The following is a 12539-nucleotide window of genomic DNA, read 5'->3' as shown; positions in this document are numbered from 1 at the left end:
GCGATGGATGAAGAAGAAAATCATTAACACATTTAATCGCTGACGCTAATCGCAGCGACTTTGAAAAGAACAGGGCCGTAGCCTCCCACCCGAGGGCAGGTCAGATTGTGGTCAACCACAAAGCGATTAGGATTAGTAGTGTCTGGAGCCAATGATAGTGTTACAGAGTTACTGTAGTCATTGTTATCCTGCAAACACATGTAAATCCGAGGACGAGGTCTGGTTGGGACTGTGAGAAAACGGTTGCTGAAATATCGTGAGCTGATAAGCGATGACCAAACCTTTGACACACACTTGAATCTCATCAGAGATTTTGCCGGCAGTCTCGCAAGGATCTCCTCCATCACCACATCATTAGGAATCTCCCTCTGCTGCAGTCTTCTTCTCGTCATTCTCTTCTGATGATGGATCACCGATAAAAGGGAAAGACAAACCCACGTGACAGAGCAGCTAATGAATCCGACAGATAGAGGGAGAGGAAAAAAAGTCGCCGTTTAGGGTTTTAACACAGATATATATATAGAACAATACTTAATAGTTAGTATTAAGGATAATCCTCTATATACTAAAGCACAAGTCACTCTACCAATTAAGTTTTGTCACATGATTTAAAAAATAAAAATAATTTAAAATAAGAAAAAAAATAAATGAAAAGCAAAAAGATATACGTTGCACATTAACAAAAATCAAAATGTATTTTCACTCCACATTCCTACGGTTTTCTTTCCCGTTTCCACACCTCCACGATCCAACAGTTTCCAAATAACTAACCTTGATTCCATTATTTATATTATTTTTCTCTGCTGTGCTTTAAAAAGTTAAATATCTTCTATGATTCAGTAATACACATACTTAATGTGGGCATGCAACGCTTTTTCTGCAAGATAAATTATTATTTCATTTTTTTGTTCTATCTTAATCTTTTTGGATCTCACTCTTTCCTCTACTTCTAATATGACATTTTTCTACCTCCATCAAGCCTCGATCGGTGACATGCAATGTTTTTTTTTCTTCTGGAAAACTGAAGATCGTTTTTCTTTTCAAACCCAAAAATCTACGACCAAGGTATGACCCTCTTGATATGGGACAAAATCTACGACAAAATATTGATATGGGACCGAATACTAAACCTTTACTGGCGCAATCTTGGAAACTGCAGTGTTCACCAAAATTGAAACATTTTGTTTGGCAAATAATTTTCGGTTGCTTACCGGTGTATAGGAATCTTCACTCATGTGGTATTAAATGTGATATGCAATGTCAATTGTGTGGGGCTGAGAAAGAATCTATTAATCATGTGTTCTTTGAGTGTCCTTTTGCACTTCAAATTTGGGCATTATCTAATGTTTCGTCTTGCCCAGGGATATTTCCGACCTCATCTATTTTTACAAATATGGATTATCTTTTTTGGCGGTTACCAAAAGAACCAGATTTGAGCTATTTTCCCTGGATTCTATGGTTTATTTGGAAAAATCGGAATGGAAAAATTTATCAAAATCAGACAAGGGATCCTTTCGATCTCCTCCGGACTGCAGAAATAGAAAATGTGTGGGCCAAATCACAGACCAGTGATTCTCCAAATACAGGATCGTCAAATATTGTGGATCACTTCATTACATGTGATACAAATAGATGTTATATAGATGGAGCATGGAGGGCACAAGACTCGTGCACAGGACAAGGATGGGTTTATAAAGAAGGTGGATCAACTGATACTATGATGGGTGCCATGTCTATTCGCAAAAGTCTATCACCTTTACATGCTGAATGTGAAGCTTTGATATGGGCGATGGAGTGCATGAAGACCCTACGAATCTCAGAAGTGGTGTTTGCAACTGACTGCTCTCAACTGGTGAAGATGGTGTCTACTCCAACAGAATGGTTGGCATTCACTACACACATGGAGGAGTTTCTGCGGTGTAAGGAATTTTTTCATCCTTTTACTATTCAGCATATTCCGAGGGCACAAAACACAATGGCGGACAAGCTAGCACGAGGTGCTAGAAATCAGCATGCTGCTATGGTTTATGTTGATTTGATTCTCCCTCGAGGTGGCTCTTGGATAAGGAATCTGCTTAGTTCTTTTAGCCTTTTGTTGTAAAAAAAAAAAAAAAGGTACGACCCCCTTTTGTCATTTATGAGATTTTGCACCCATTAGAAAATTACTCTAATTTTGCCCCTGCTTCCAGATTGATATTAATCTCTGTTTTCTGGTAAAAATAAAATAAGTCATGATGATGACACTTATACTATTATCTTTTCGTAGTTTATGCTGAAAGGCTGCTTGAATTGCAAATATTTTTTTTGGTTTATTTACCAAATGGTCCAGTGAACATATTTTAAAATTGAAAATTCATAACTACTATTTAACACTCAGTCTGATCTAATAAAATTGGAATCTAGTTAAATATTCGCAGTCTCAGGGTGGGAGCGGAAATGAATTTACAAATATGATTTAATGTAGACGGTTGTGTATCTATAAAGCATGTTTTACAACACATAAGATAGTTTCTTTATATTTAATCATAATTATCATGGGAACTGTTGTATGAGAAACATAACTAGAGCTTAAAAAACCTTGCAACCAGTATAATTTAAATATATTTTCTTTAAAAATAAATAAACCTGCAGATAAAAATTTCTTAACAAATTAGTCAGTCAAAAAAAAGAATGTTATTATCATTCTAACTGAACTCAAGTATATATGTTGTCTACAAATTTGCAATACATTTGGATATTAGCATGAGTCCATTAATATATTTTGTTACAAAACATACTATTTTAATTGTTTTAAAAACATACTATTTTAACATAACAAACTAATCATCGTCTTTTCCCGTACGCAGTACGGGTATAATACTAGTTTGTAAATAATCTATTAATAGTTTCAAATTTTAAAATTACACTTTCTTTTTTAGATTTTGAAAACATCTTATATATTAAAACATAAGTCACAACCTTGATTCATGTGTTATTTTTTTAAATATATACAATTGTGTATAATATTTCCTGATGCATGCGTGCGAGTTATATTAAAAACATGTTCACCCCCACTATCTTTCATAACTGTTATTAAACAAACCACTTTAACATTTTCTTACCCCACTAAATCAACTACTCAGGTTTTGAAAACATTATTATTTTCTATGTCTATTAAAAGATTATAAGTTGGGCCCGTACGTTCCAGTCTTCTTTATCCTTATCAAAGTTTTACATTTTTTTTTACATAAGAACTTTCTTTCTCTCTGATTTTAAGTTGCAGAAAACATGAAAACCTTCCTACTTTCCTCCCGCCATAGTACAAACAAAAAAAGGAAGATAGTTGTGACCACACCAAAAAAATATCATGATCAACTTGGTAGCAGCCTACAAATCATCAATCAAAAAGCATTTGAAGCGGCTGTTTACAAGCTATCCACGGCTTCTAAATCTCCAGTTGGTCTGACGGCACCTCCACCCAACAATGATCAAAGCGAGAGTAGCTTACAAATCATTAATCGTAGTGTCTTTGAAGCGGCAGTAAGAAAGTTACCCAAAACTCCTAAAACTTCTGTAAGTTCTTCATGGGTACGCTCTATCTGTCTTGGCGAAGGTGCTCATGGTGTTGTTTACTTAGTCATACGAAATGATTATGTGAATGGTGATGCTTTGCCATCAAAAATCGCCATCAAAAGTGCACCTTTATCATCTTCCTTCAATATGTGTGATGAAGAACGAATTTTGAAGGATCTTTCATCTCCTCATGTTATCTCTTACTATGGTAGTAATATAGCACCAGCTGAAACTCGACCCCTAGGGAGCGACTACAACTTAATCCTTGAGTACTGTTCTGGTGGGAGTATTGCAGACTTTCTCAAGTTCAGAGGAACAGGGATGGTGGAGTCCGATGTTCAGCTATTTGCGCTACACATCCTAAAAGGTATCAACTATGTACACTCAAAGAAAATCATCCACTGTGATATTAAACCAGCTAATATCTTGCTCAAACCGGTTAATAGCTCAACTATACTTGGTTGTTTAATGCCTAATGGATTTGAGCCAAAGCTTGCTGATTTTGGTTTAGCATTGAGAAAAACCTCAGATGAGTATGGGGATGGTTGTGGGTTTGCAAGAGGGACACTATTGTACATGGCTCCAGAGCTTTTATGTTCTGGAAATTTGGATTATTGTGCTGATATATGGTCCTATGGATGCACTATTTTAGAAATGTTTACTGGGAAGAAGCCTTGGAGTGAACTTGGCTTAACTGACAGGAAGGAATTGAAAGATGTTATTGGCAACAGCAGTGTCTTACCTGAGCTACCCATGTGGTTATCTGATAGTGCGAGATACTTCTTAGGAAAGTGCTTAGAAAAAGATCCTCAGAAAAGGTATGACTCTATGTATTTGCTGGAGCACAAATTTCTTGCTTCAATCGTTGGTCACTCTTACTAGGGAGAGAAGAGGCTACTGAAAGTGGAAGAGGTGAATCCATGTTTTACGAAGAAGACTTTCAAAGAGATTCAAGCAACGTTGCAGAAGAGTTACTTTTTATACTATGTAAATTATGGCTTTGTGTGCAGTTTTATTTTTAAGTATCAAATGTACTATCTAATTATTTGTTCTATGTAATATATTTCTTTTTATGTTAAATCAGGTATTCTAAACTTCAATATCATTTTAATATCATTTTAAATATTACAATTAAACTTCCCTTATCTTTTTGAACATAAATAAAAAACAATACATGATCTGGCAGGAGTATTTATTCAAGATTCTATAAAAATTTGATCCCATGTGTACGGGAAAACATTAATAATTAAAGTTAAAATTAATATTTTCTAATTTAAAGTTATAATATAGGGAAGAAGAATTTTTTTTAGGTAACATGGCTATATTAAAAATATGAAATGGGTTAAACTTGAAAATGTAAACTGAAAAAAAAATTGAAGAATTAAAAATACAGAAAAAGAAAAACAAGTTTCATAATTTTTGTTCAGCCTAAGAGGGAAGTTATAAATTTGAAATATCCAACTTTCTATAACTTCCTCATCACAAAGAGTCAGTATCAAAAGCTGTAAATGTTTTGTTCACAACTTACGAACTTACGAGTGTTATTATATTATTTTCATCTATCTGGTTATTGTTTGTTTAAAAAGCAATCACCAGTTCTCTATCTTGCTATCACAAGTTTAACATAGGCAACAAAGCAAGGTGGAAGAATGAAGATTCCCAATCCAAAAAAAAGGAAGAAAAATGAAGAAGGCAACAACAACATCAGAAGGCAAAACACAATCTGCAGCAATGGTATTTTATTTTAAGTTCACTATCAAATTCAAACAAAATATGAATCTGCATCTAATGCATCATGTATTGTACTGTGTTATAGAAAACGAAATCGGAAGTTCTTCCAATAGTTATCAAAGTAGATCCAAAAACAAAGGAAAGCAGCCACTAACTGATACTACAAATGGTATGTAAGCTTACTTTGTGCCATACGACTTTGATACGACTAATTCGTATCTGTTGTTGCAGGAACCAATATGAATAGTCAAGAATTGGAAAAAATCCTAATGCAGCAGCATGCAAATTGCAACAGCCAGAGCCAAAATACAACTTATTGCAATGGTAAATTAGTGTATTCACCATATCAATTATATTCTTCCGACTATCTTCTCATTTTTGCCTTGATTTAAAACACAGAAAATATAACTCCACTCACTTCAAGCACATTTGCTTCTTCTTCAAAGGTTGTATCAGGTACGCCCCTAAATAATATTTCTACAGTTAGTGGAGTAATTATAGAACATTTAAATTAATAGTTTAGGCAGCTCAATTATTTTGACCCTCCAATCTCATAACTTCTAAACTAAAGTTGCACGGACAGCACAAAGCAGTAGCTCAAATACTCCACGATTTCATTGCAGTTCTCAAACAAATTCGAACCAAATCAGTAAGTTCGTTAATATATCAAGTTTTCATGGTCTGCAAGTTTTATTTTACTTTGTGATTGTTTTAATAGGCTATGAAGACTACGGTGATGCAACTTGGTTGTGCGAAAACTTTAATGCTTTGATGTGGTACAATGAGCGCATTAACAAAAGAAGAAATTGTATACCTCCGAAGTTTTCAATGTGTTGTATGCATGGAAAAATCAAATTGCTTCCCCCTCCAGTGTTGCCTCAAGTACTTTTGGATCTTCTATTCAGAGGAGACAGTGAAAGCATTAATTTCATCGAGAACATAAGGGCATATAATTCAATGTTTGATTTTACCTCTATGGGTGGAGAAATTGATGCTTCTGTGAACAATGGACGTGGACCTTTTGTCTTTAGGCTTCATGGTCAAAACTTTCATCAAATTGGAAGCTTTCTGCCTGAAGAAGGACTCCCTCCTGCTTTTACACAATTGTATATATTTGATACTGAAAATGAAGTAAGAAACAGAATATCAGCTTTCAGGTAAATTAATAAACTATTAAATATTATATTTACTTATTATTAAGGTCATTGTGGTTTTAACTTTTGTTACGTAAAGTACGATTTAAAATAATTATTAATACATAAACCTTGATATCACAGCTCCAAAAGAAGAGCACCAAATTCTCAGTCTAGAACCCTACGTGATGATACTGTGGAAGCTATAAAATCTATGTTGGATGAATGCAATCCATAAGCAAAGATACTCAGAACCGCAAGGGATCGATTTGGTGATGCATTACAGTCATCGGATGTGAAGATAATTTTGATTTCTGGACGTGGGACAAATGAGAAAACCTATAATCTTCCTACAACTTCAGAAGTTGCTGCATTATTTGTGGGAGATTTTGATGAAGAAATAGATGCTCGAGATATTATTGTGGAAACAAAGGGAAAGAAATTGACCAGGATAAGTGAGCTTCACCCTGCATATCTACCTCTACAATATCCATTGTTATTTCCATTTGGTGAAGATGGTTATCATATTGATCTACATCTCAAGAGGACGACAACAACATCAAAAAAGCCACGGTCTAAAGTTAGCATGAGGGAGTTTTTTGCATACAGAATTTTTGAGCGCTATAACCAATTCAGTGCTCTTATGTTCTCCGGGAAACTCTTTCAGCAATTTCTTGTTGATGGTTTTACAATGATAGAAGCATAAAGAATTAGATATCTCAAGTTAAACCAAAAGGCCTTACGTGCAGATAAATACAGTAATGTTTCAGCTTATGCATCAAGTGGAAACCAAGATTCTACAAAGTGTGGAAAGAGAATCGTCTTACCTTCAACATATGTGGGTGGTGCACGTTACATGCGAGAAAAGTACATGGATGCAATGGCTGTTTGTCAAACTTTTGGATATCCAGAATTATTCATTACATTCACTTGCAATCCTAAATGGCCGGAGATTACAAGACATCTACAGCAACGACGACTAAAATCTGAAGACAGAGCTGACATTTTGTCTCGTGTCTTCAAAATGAAGTTGGATAGTCTCATATTTGAAATACATACCAAAAACCTGGTTGGTTCATCAATAGGAGGTAAGTTATCAACTACTATTGGACAAAAAAGTAGTTTTTGAAAAACAAAAACCAAAAACCAATCTAAAATCTGCAAACAATCAACCTCTAAATATAAACATAGATTTCACCCACTAAGCACCTTTATCTCACGTTTAACCCATACGCACTTTTATCTCATGCTTTTGTCTTGTCAATGATTCATCAAATATTGAGATGGTTGAGCAGAGTTGCAGGTTCTTGTCATCTTCTTTAACATTTTGTTCTCTCCATCTATAGAAAATATGTAGTAGAATATTTTAAAGTATAACTGAGAGAAACAGATTCAAAAATTGATATCTAGATTTATATTATAAGCCAAATAAAACCCACATTGATTATGGTTGCACATGGATAAGATTGATAACGTACACTTTAATATTATTGTTGCAAGAAACATAAATTTGATTGTAGTTACAATTAATGATAAGTCATAAGCAAAACGTTAGATATATGGATTTACGTGAACTGATCATGTACGTTGGATCATTTTGATGAAAGTAGATCAATGGCTGGAAAAAAACATGCCTTATGGAGTGTAATTAATGAGTTGCAAAGGTTGAGAAAGTTGGTGAAGAATTTAAGGTTTTCGTTAGAGCTTGTTATCTTGAAAGCTATAGTGAAAGAGATGGTGAACAGTGGAAAACGATAAGATTGAACATATATTTATACTCTCCACACAAAAGCTCTGTTTTCTAACAATCCCATGTTTTTTAATATTCTTTTATTGTGAGTAACTTGTTTTTTCTCAACCTCTGTTTATACTTTCCACGATACATTCATCCATGAACTACCCAACATACTATCCACGAAAAATCCATCCACGATACACTATTCACAAGACACCATCCACGACACACTATCCACGAGAAACTCATCTACGATACATTCATCTAGAAAGCACCATCCACATATTACCCATCCATGATCCTTATAGATGATAGGAAAGATTTCAGATATCCTTGAATCAACACACATGCTCTCATGCATGGTTCGTAAGATCACAAAGTCTAAGACATTGCGTACTTGAGCTTCCACTTGATTGTAAAAATTTTTGAAATACAAACAGCCAATTGCATGGTTTCTCTACAGAAAATGTTAACACAACTCTCTTGTCCACAAAGTATCTTGTCCATAACTTTCTTGTCCACAAATCTCTCTTCCACAACTTTGACGTCCACAATTTTCTCATCCACAATTCTCTTTATTATAGGACTTGTGTTTATGTTTTTCGGATGTGTTTTGGTTCTGGTTTGAATACATCAGAAGTGGTAGAGCGTTCTGTAGCGTGGAGTGTAGATCGAAGCAGATGGTCATAGATGAAGAAGAAAGCTTTAGAAGAGACAATTATTCTTTCATGGCTGTAAAGCAACGAAGCCTGACTTACCGGCCCCGATGTTTTGCGGTGGTCATCACCGTCACTGTCGTTTAACTTGTTTGATTCTCATATATATAAGTTTTAAATTTCAAATCATGATACAAGAAAGAAAGAATACGAAAACAAAAAAAAAATCATAAAGGTGAGGATTTAACACATTCCATTTTAACAATTTCTAGATCTAGAGCAAAAGAATTGAATTTAAAAAAAAAAAAGAAGGGAGTTGGTCTCGTTGTTTCCAGAAGAAGACTTGAAGTAAAAAAAAAATGAATTATTGAATGGTTCAGTTTCTAATCAGTTATTTTTAGTTATGAGATGTAACCAGGCTCACTTACATACTGGTTAAAGAGTTTATTGGTCAATTTAACATGGGAAAGTGTCTTCAATGTCCAATGTGTCTTTTAGCATAATTGGAGATTTGATTTGTGTCTTTTAGAGTAAACTAGGATCAGCCCGGGCTACGCCCGGGTTTTTTCATTTAAATTTTATTTTTATTATATATTTTTATGTTTATTTAAATATATAGATATCATAATCTATTATAAAAAATATAAGTAGCTAGACAATTATAAATTATTTTCAGTTATTTATTTTTTTGTCTTACGAATTTGAAAATAATTAATATTTAAATTTCTGATATTTTTTATTCAAAATTATATATAAGGTGATGAGCAAAATGAAAAAGTTGATTAAATTTTAGCTACTTGTTTGATTGGTTGGATTGTAGAAATGTTTCATTTCACTTATGTTTTTATATAAATTTTGTATAATTGTTCTCTTTGTAATTTAATTGACCCTCCTCTTTAAAACTACAATCCTTTTAAAATATATTTTTTTCTTAAAAAAACAGTTTAAAATTTATAATATTTTTCTACATTAAAAAAATTATAACTACATCACTAAAACCTAAGATCTACAAACTAAATTCTTACAACAAAATTTATGCACTTAAAACCCAACTAATCGGACACAAAATATTTGTTTATCTTACTTATATAAGTTAATTTACAAGACTATATATTTTATTCACTTAAAATAATTAAGCAACTGATTTAATTAATTAAGTAATTAATTTACAGAAGATCCTAACATATTTTTCAATGTCTTTGGGTTATATACTATTAGATTATTTTATTAATATATTGAAAAGTTTGCATAATATCAGACAAATAAAGTGTAAAACAACTAAAATATAAACACATCTTTGAAGTTTTCTAATATTATTTATTTTAAGTTATTTTAATAGAAAATTTTAATGTGACTGTCTAATATTTATTCTAATAAATTTATAGAAGTTTAAGATATATTTTGATAGCATTTTTGAAAATAAAATGTTTAGCAAAGATATGTAAATATATTAATTGTGTTCAACTTGTGGATGTTTTAAAAAAAAATAGATATATCTATGTAAATATAGTAGTCTTTTCTTGTTTAATGGTCATAGCATTTTTGAAAATAAAATGTTTATCAAAGATATGTAAATATATTAATTGTGTTCAACTTGTGAATCTTTATTTAAAAAAATAAAATTAATTATGTCTATATAAATATAGTAGCCTTTTCTTGTTTAATGTTTTTTTTTCTTCCAAAGTATGCATTTGTGTGAGATAGAATAATTATGATCTAATAGTTTTTATCATAATTATTTACTTTTGATGAAAATAATTGTTAAATTAACAACTGACTAAAGCTTTATTGAATACTAGTATACTCCCGTGCTATGCACAGGTCAAATCGATTATATTTTAATTTATTTTATCATAATTTTAATTCATATAAATTTATATTTTTTTACACACATATATAAGATATAAAAAAATAAGCTGGAAACGGTTTACAGAATATCTGATGTTGTTTTAAAATAGATATTTTAGAAGGATTTTGTTTTAAAAATAGATATGATGATATATTTTTGTAAGCATTTTATGTTATCTAATTGAGATATGAACAACTCATAAAAACATTGTTAAGAGAAATTATACTTGATTCATCAATTTTTATGTATTTGCCTTGCAAATAAATCTTTCATAAAATATACCTTTGTATTTTGGATAGAAATAATTTGAAAAAAAAAATTATGATAAATTATGAAAGAGAAAAAAGTTATTAAAAATAATATCAATATTTTGATGCTCCGAAAAAAACACGTGTGAGATATTTCACGTGAGTAAGTAGTTATTATGATTTTTAACTACACATGAAGCCATTTGAAAATAACCCACTATTTTAAAATTAATAGAATATGAACTTAGATTTCTTAAGAAAAAAAAAGCAATTTGACAATAACCCACTATTTCATTGAAAACTTTGTTAAACATCTAAAATCTAGTTTCCCTATTTTATAAGAAAACTCTTTTGTTAAAATCTTGATTGGGAATAAAATCAGTTTAAGTTTTCCTAAATTGTAGGGAATCACTTTTAAAAAAATCTTGATTGGACAAAAAAGTAGTTTTTGAAAAACAAAAACCAATCTAAAATATGCAAACAATCAACCTCTAAATATAAACATAGATTTCACCAAATAAGCACCTTTATCTCACGTTTAACCCCTACGCACATTTATCTCATGCGTTTGTCTTGTCAATGATTCATCAAATATTGAGATGGTTGAGCAGAGTTGCAGGTTCTGTTCATCTTCTTTAACATTTTGTTCTTTCCATCTATAGAAAATATGTAGTAGAATATTTTAAAGTATAACTGAGAGAAACAGATTCAAAAATTGATATCTAGATTTATATTATAAGCCAAATAAAACCCACATTGATTATGGTTGCACATGGATAAGATTGATAAAGTACACTTTTATATTATTGTTGCAAGAAACAAAAATTTGATAACAATGGAACACTTACTTTTCCTTCCTTTGATAACGTGATGCAGTTCTTCATTTTGATAATTTAACAACAAATGAAAAACCAAAAAAAAATATTGAAGAGGCGGGAGTATAAATTTTGTTTGTCAGAGACGCAAAGTAAAAAAACATAGTAAAGTAGGTTTGCAATTTATATAAAAATGAAGAAAACCGTCTCAAAATATGCAAGTTAACGTGGGTTTAGATTTTTGAGAAAAAATAGGAAGAAAAGTAGTTGAAAATCTGAATTAGATAAAAGTAGGATGCAAAAAGAAATTCAATTTTTTTCTATTTTTTTTTGGTTTTTTTTTAAGTTTTTCCACATGGCAGTCTCTGATTCGCCAGGCGACTTGCGCTTTAGTATATAAGGGATTCTATTTGTTCTTTTGTTCGTTTTTAAATACCTAAAGGAAAAGGTGGATGAGGAGTAACTCAAAACAGACATTGATATACGATCATCTGCATGAATTTCGATAATCATGTCGTTACATTAGACTATTTCTACAACTCTGTGCGCTTGATTCATCCAGTGAGTGGTTGTTAGAAGTAGTCATATAGGCGTCCCTTGAGCAATCGTCTCCACTCTCTACTCGAGCCACCTGTTTCTAGCTCCGCTTAAGACTTGCTGGTCTCCTTATTGCTTCATCACTGATGTCATGGGATTAGCATGCTGCTGATAAGCTTCTAAACACCTGTAATCTCCGATCGAGCTTTGCAGACTTTAGAACCTTCGAAGATTGTGATGTGACCGTAAGGAGAGGATGGGATTTTTTTTATTGCGGCATCCT

General features: G+C 32.1%; 3 protein-coding genes across 6 annotated transcripts in view; 1 reads left to right on the top strand and 2 right to left on the bottom strand.

Annotated features, from left to right (window-relative positions):
* The window catches only part of LOC103833097, a 1138500-nt gene that overhangs the window by 217278 nt on the left and 908683 nt on the right, over positions 1 to 12539 (bottom strand). The gene's annotated exons all lie outside the window — the stretch shown is intronic.
* LOC103833288 (F-box only protein 8) lies at positions 33 to 392 on the bottom strand. The gene has a single exon (XM_009109379.2). It carries the CDS (start codon positions 390 to 392, stop codon positions 33 to 35), a length of 360 nt encoding a protein of 119 aa, XP_009107627.2.
* Positions 3268 to 4434, top strand: LOC103833287 (mitogen-activated protein kinase kinase kinase 18-like). The gene has a single exon (XM_018653527.1). It carries the CDS (start codon positions 3268 to 3270, stop codon positions 4432 to 4434), a length of 1167 nt encoding a protein of 388 aa, XP_018509043.1.

This window comes from Brassica rapa, chromosome A08 (assembly GCF_000309985.2).
Source record: "Brassica rapa cultivar Chiifu-401-42 chromosome A08, CAAS_Brap_v3.01, whole genome shotgun sequence".
Classification (NCBI taxonomy): Eukaryota; Viridiplantae; Streptophyta; class Magnoliopsida; order Brassicales; family Brassicaceae; genus Brassica; species Brassica rapa.
The sequence above is the reverse complement of the archived record's forward strand: the minus strand, read 5'-3'. Positions and strand labels throughout refer to the sequence as shown.

What these genes read in the sequence shown, in the direction of transcription:
- LOC103833288 (XM_009109379.2), bottom strand. Translation starts at nt 392, where the DNA reads ATGACGAGAAGAAGACTGCAGCAGAGGGAGATTCCTAATGATGTGGTG.
- LOC103833287 (XM_018653527.1), top strand. Translation starts at nt 3,268, where the DNA reads ATGAAAACCTTCCTACTTTCCTCCCGCCATAGTACAAACAAAAAAAGG.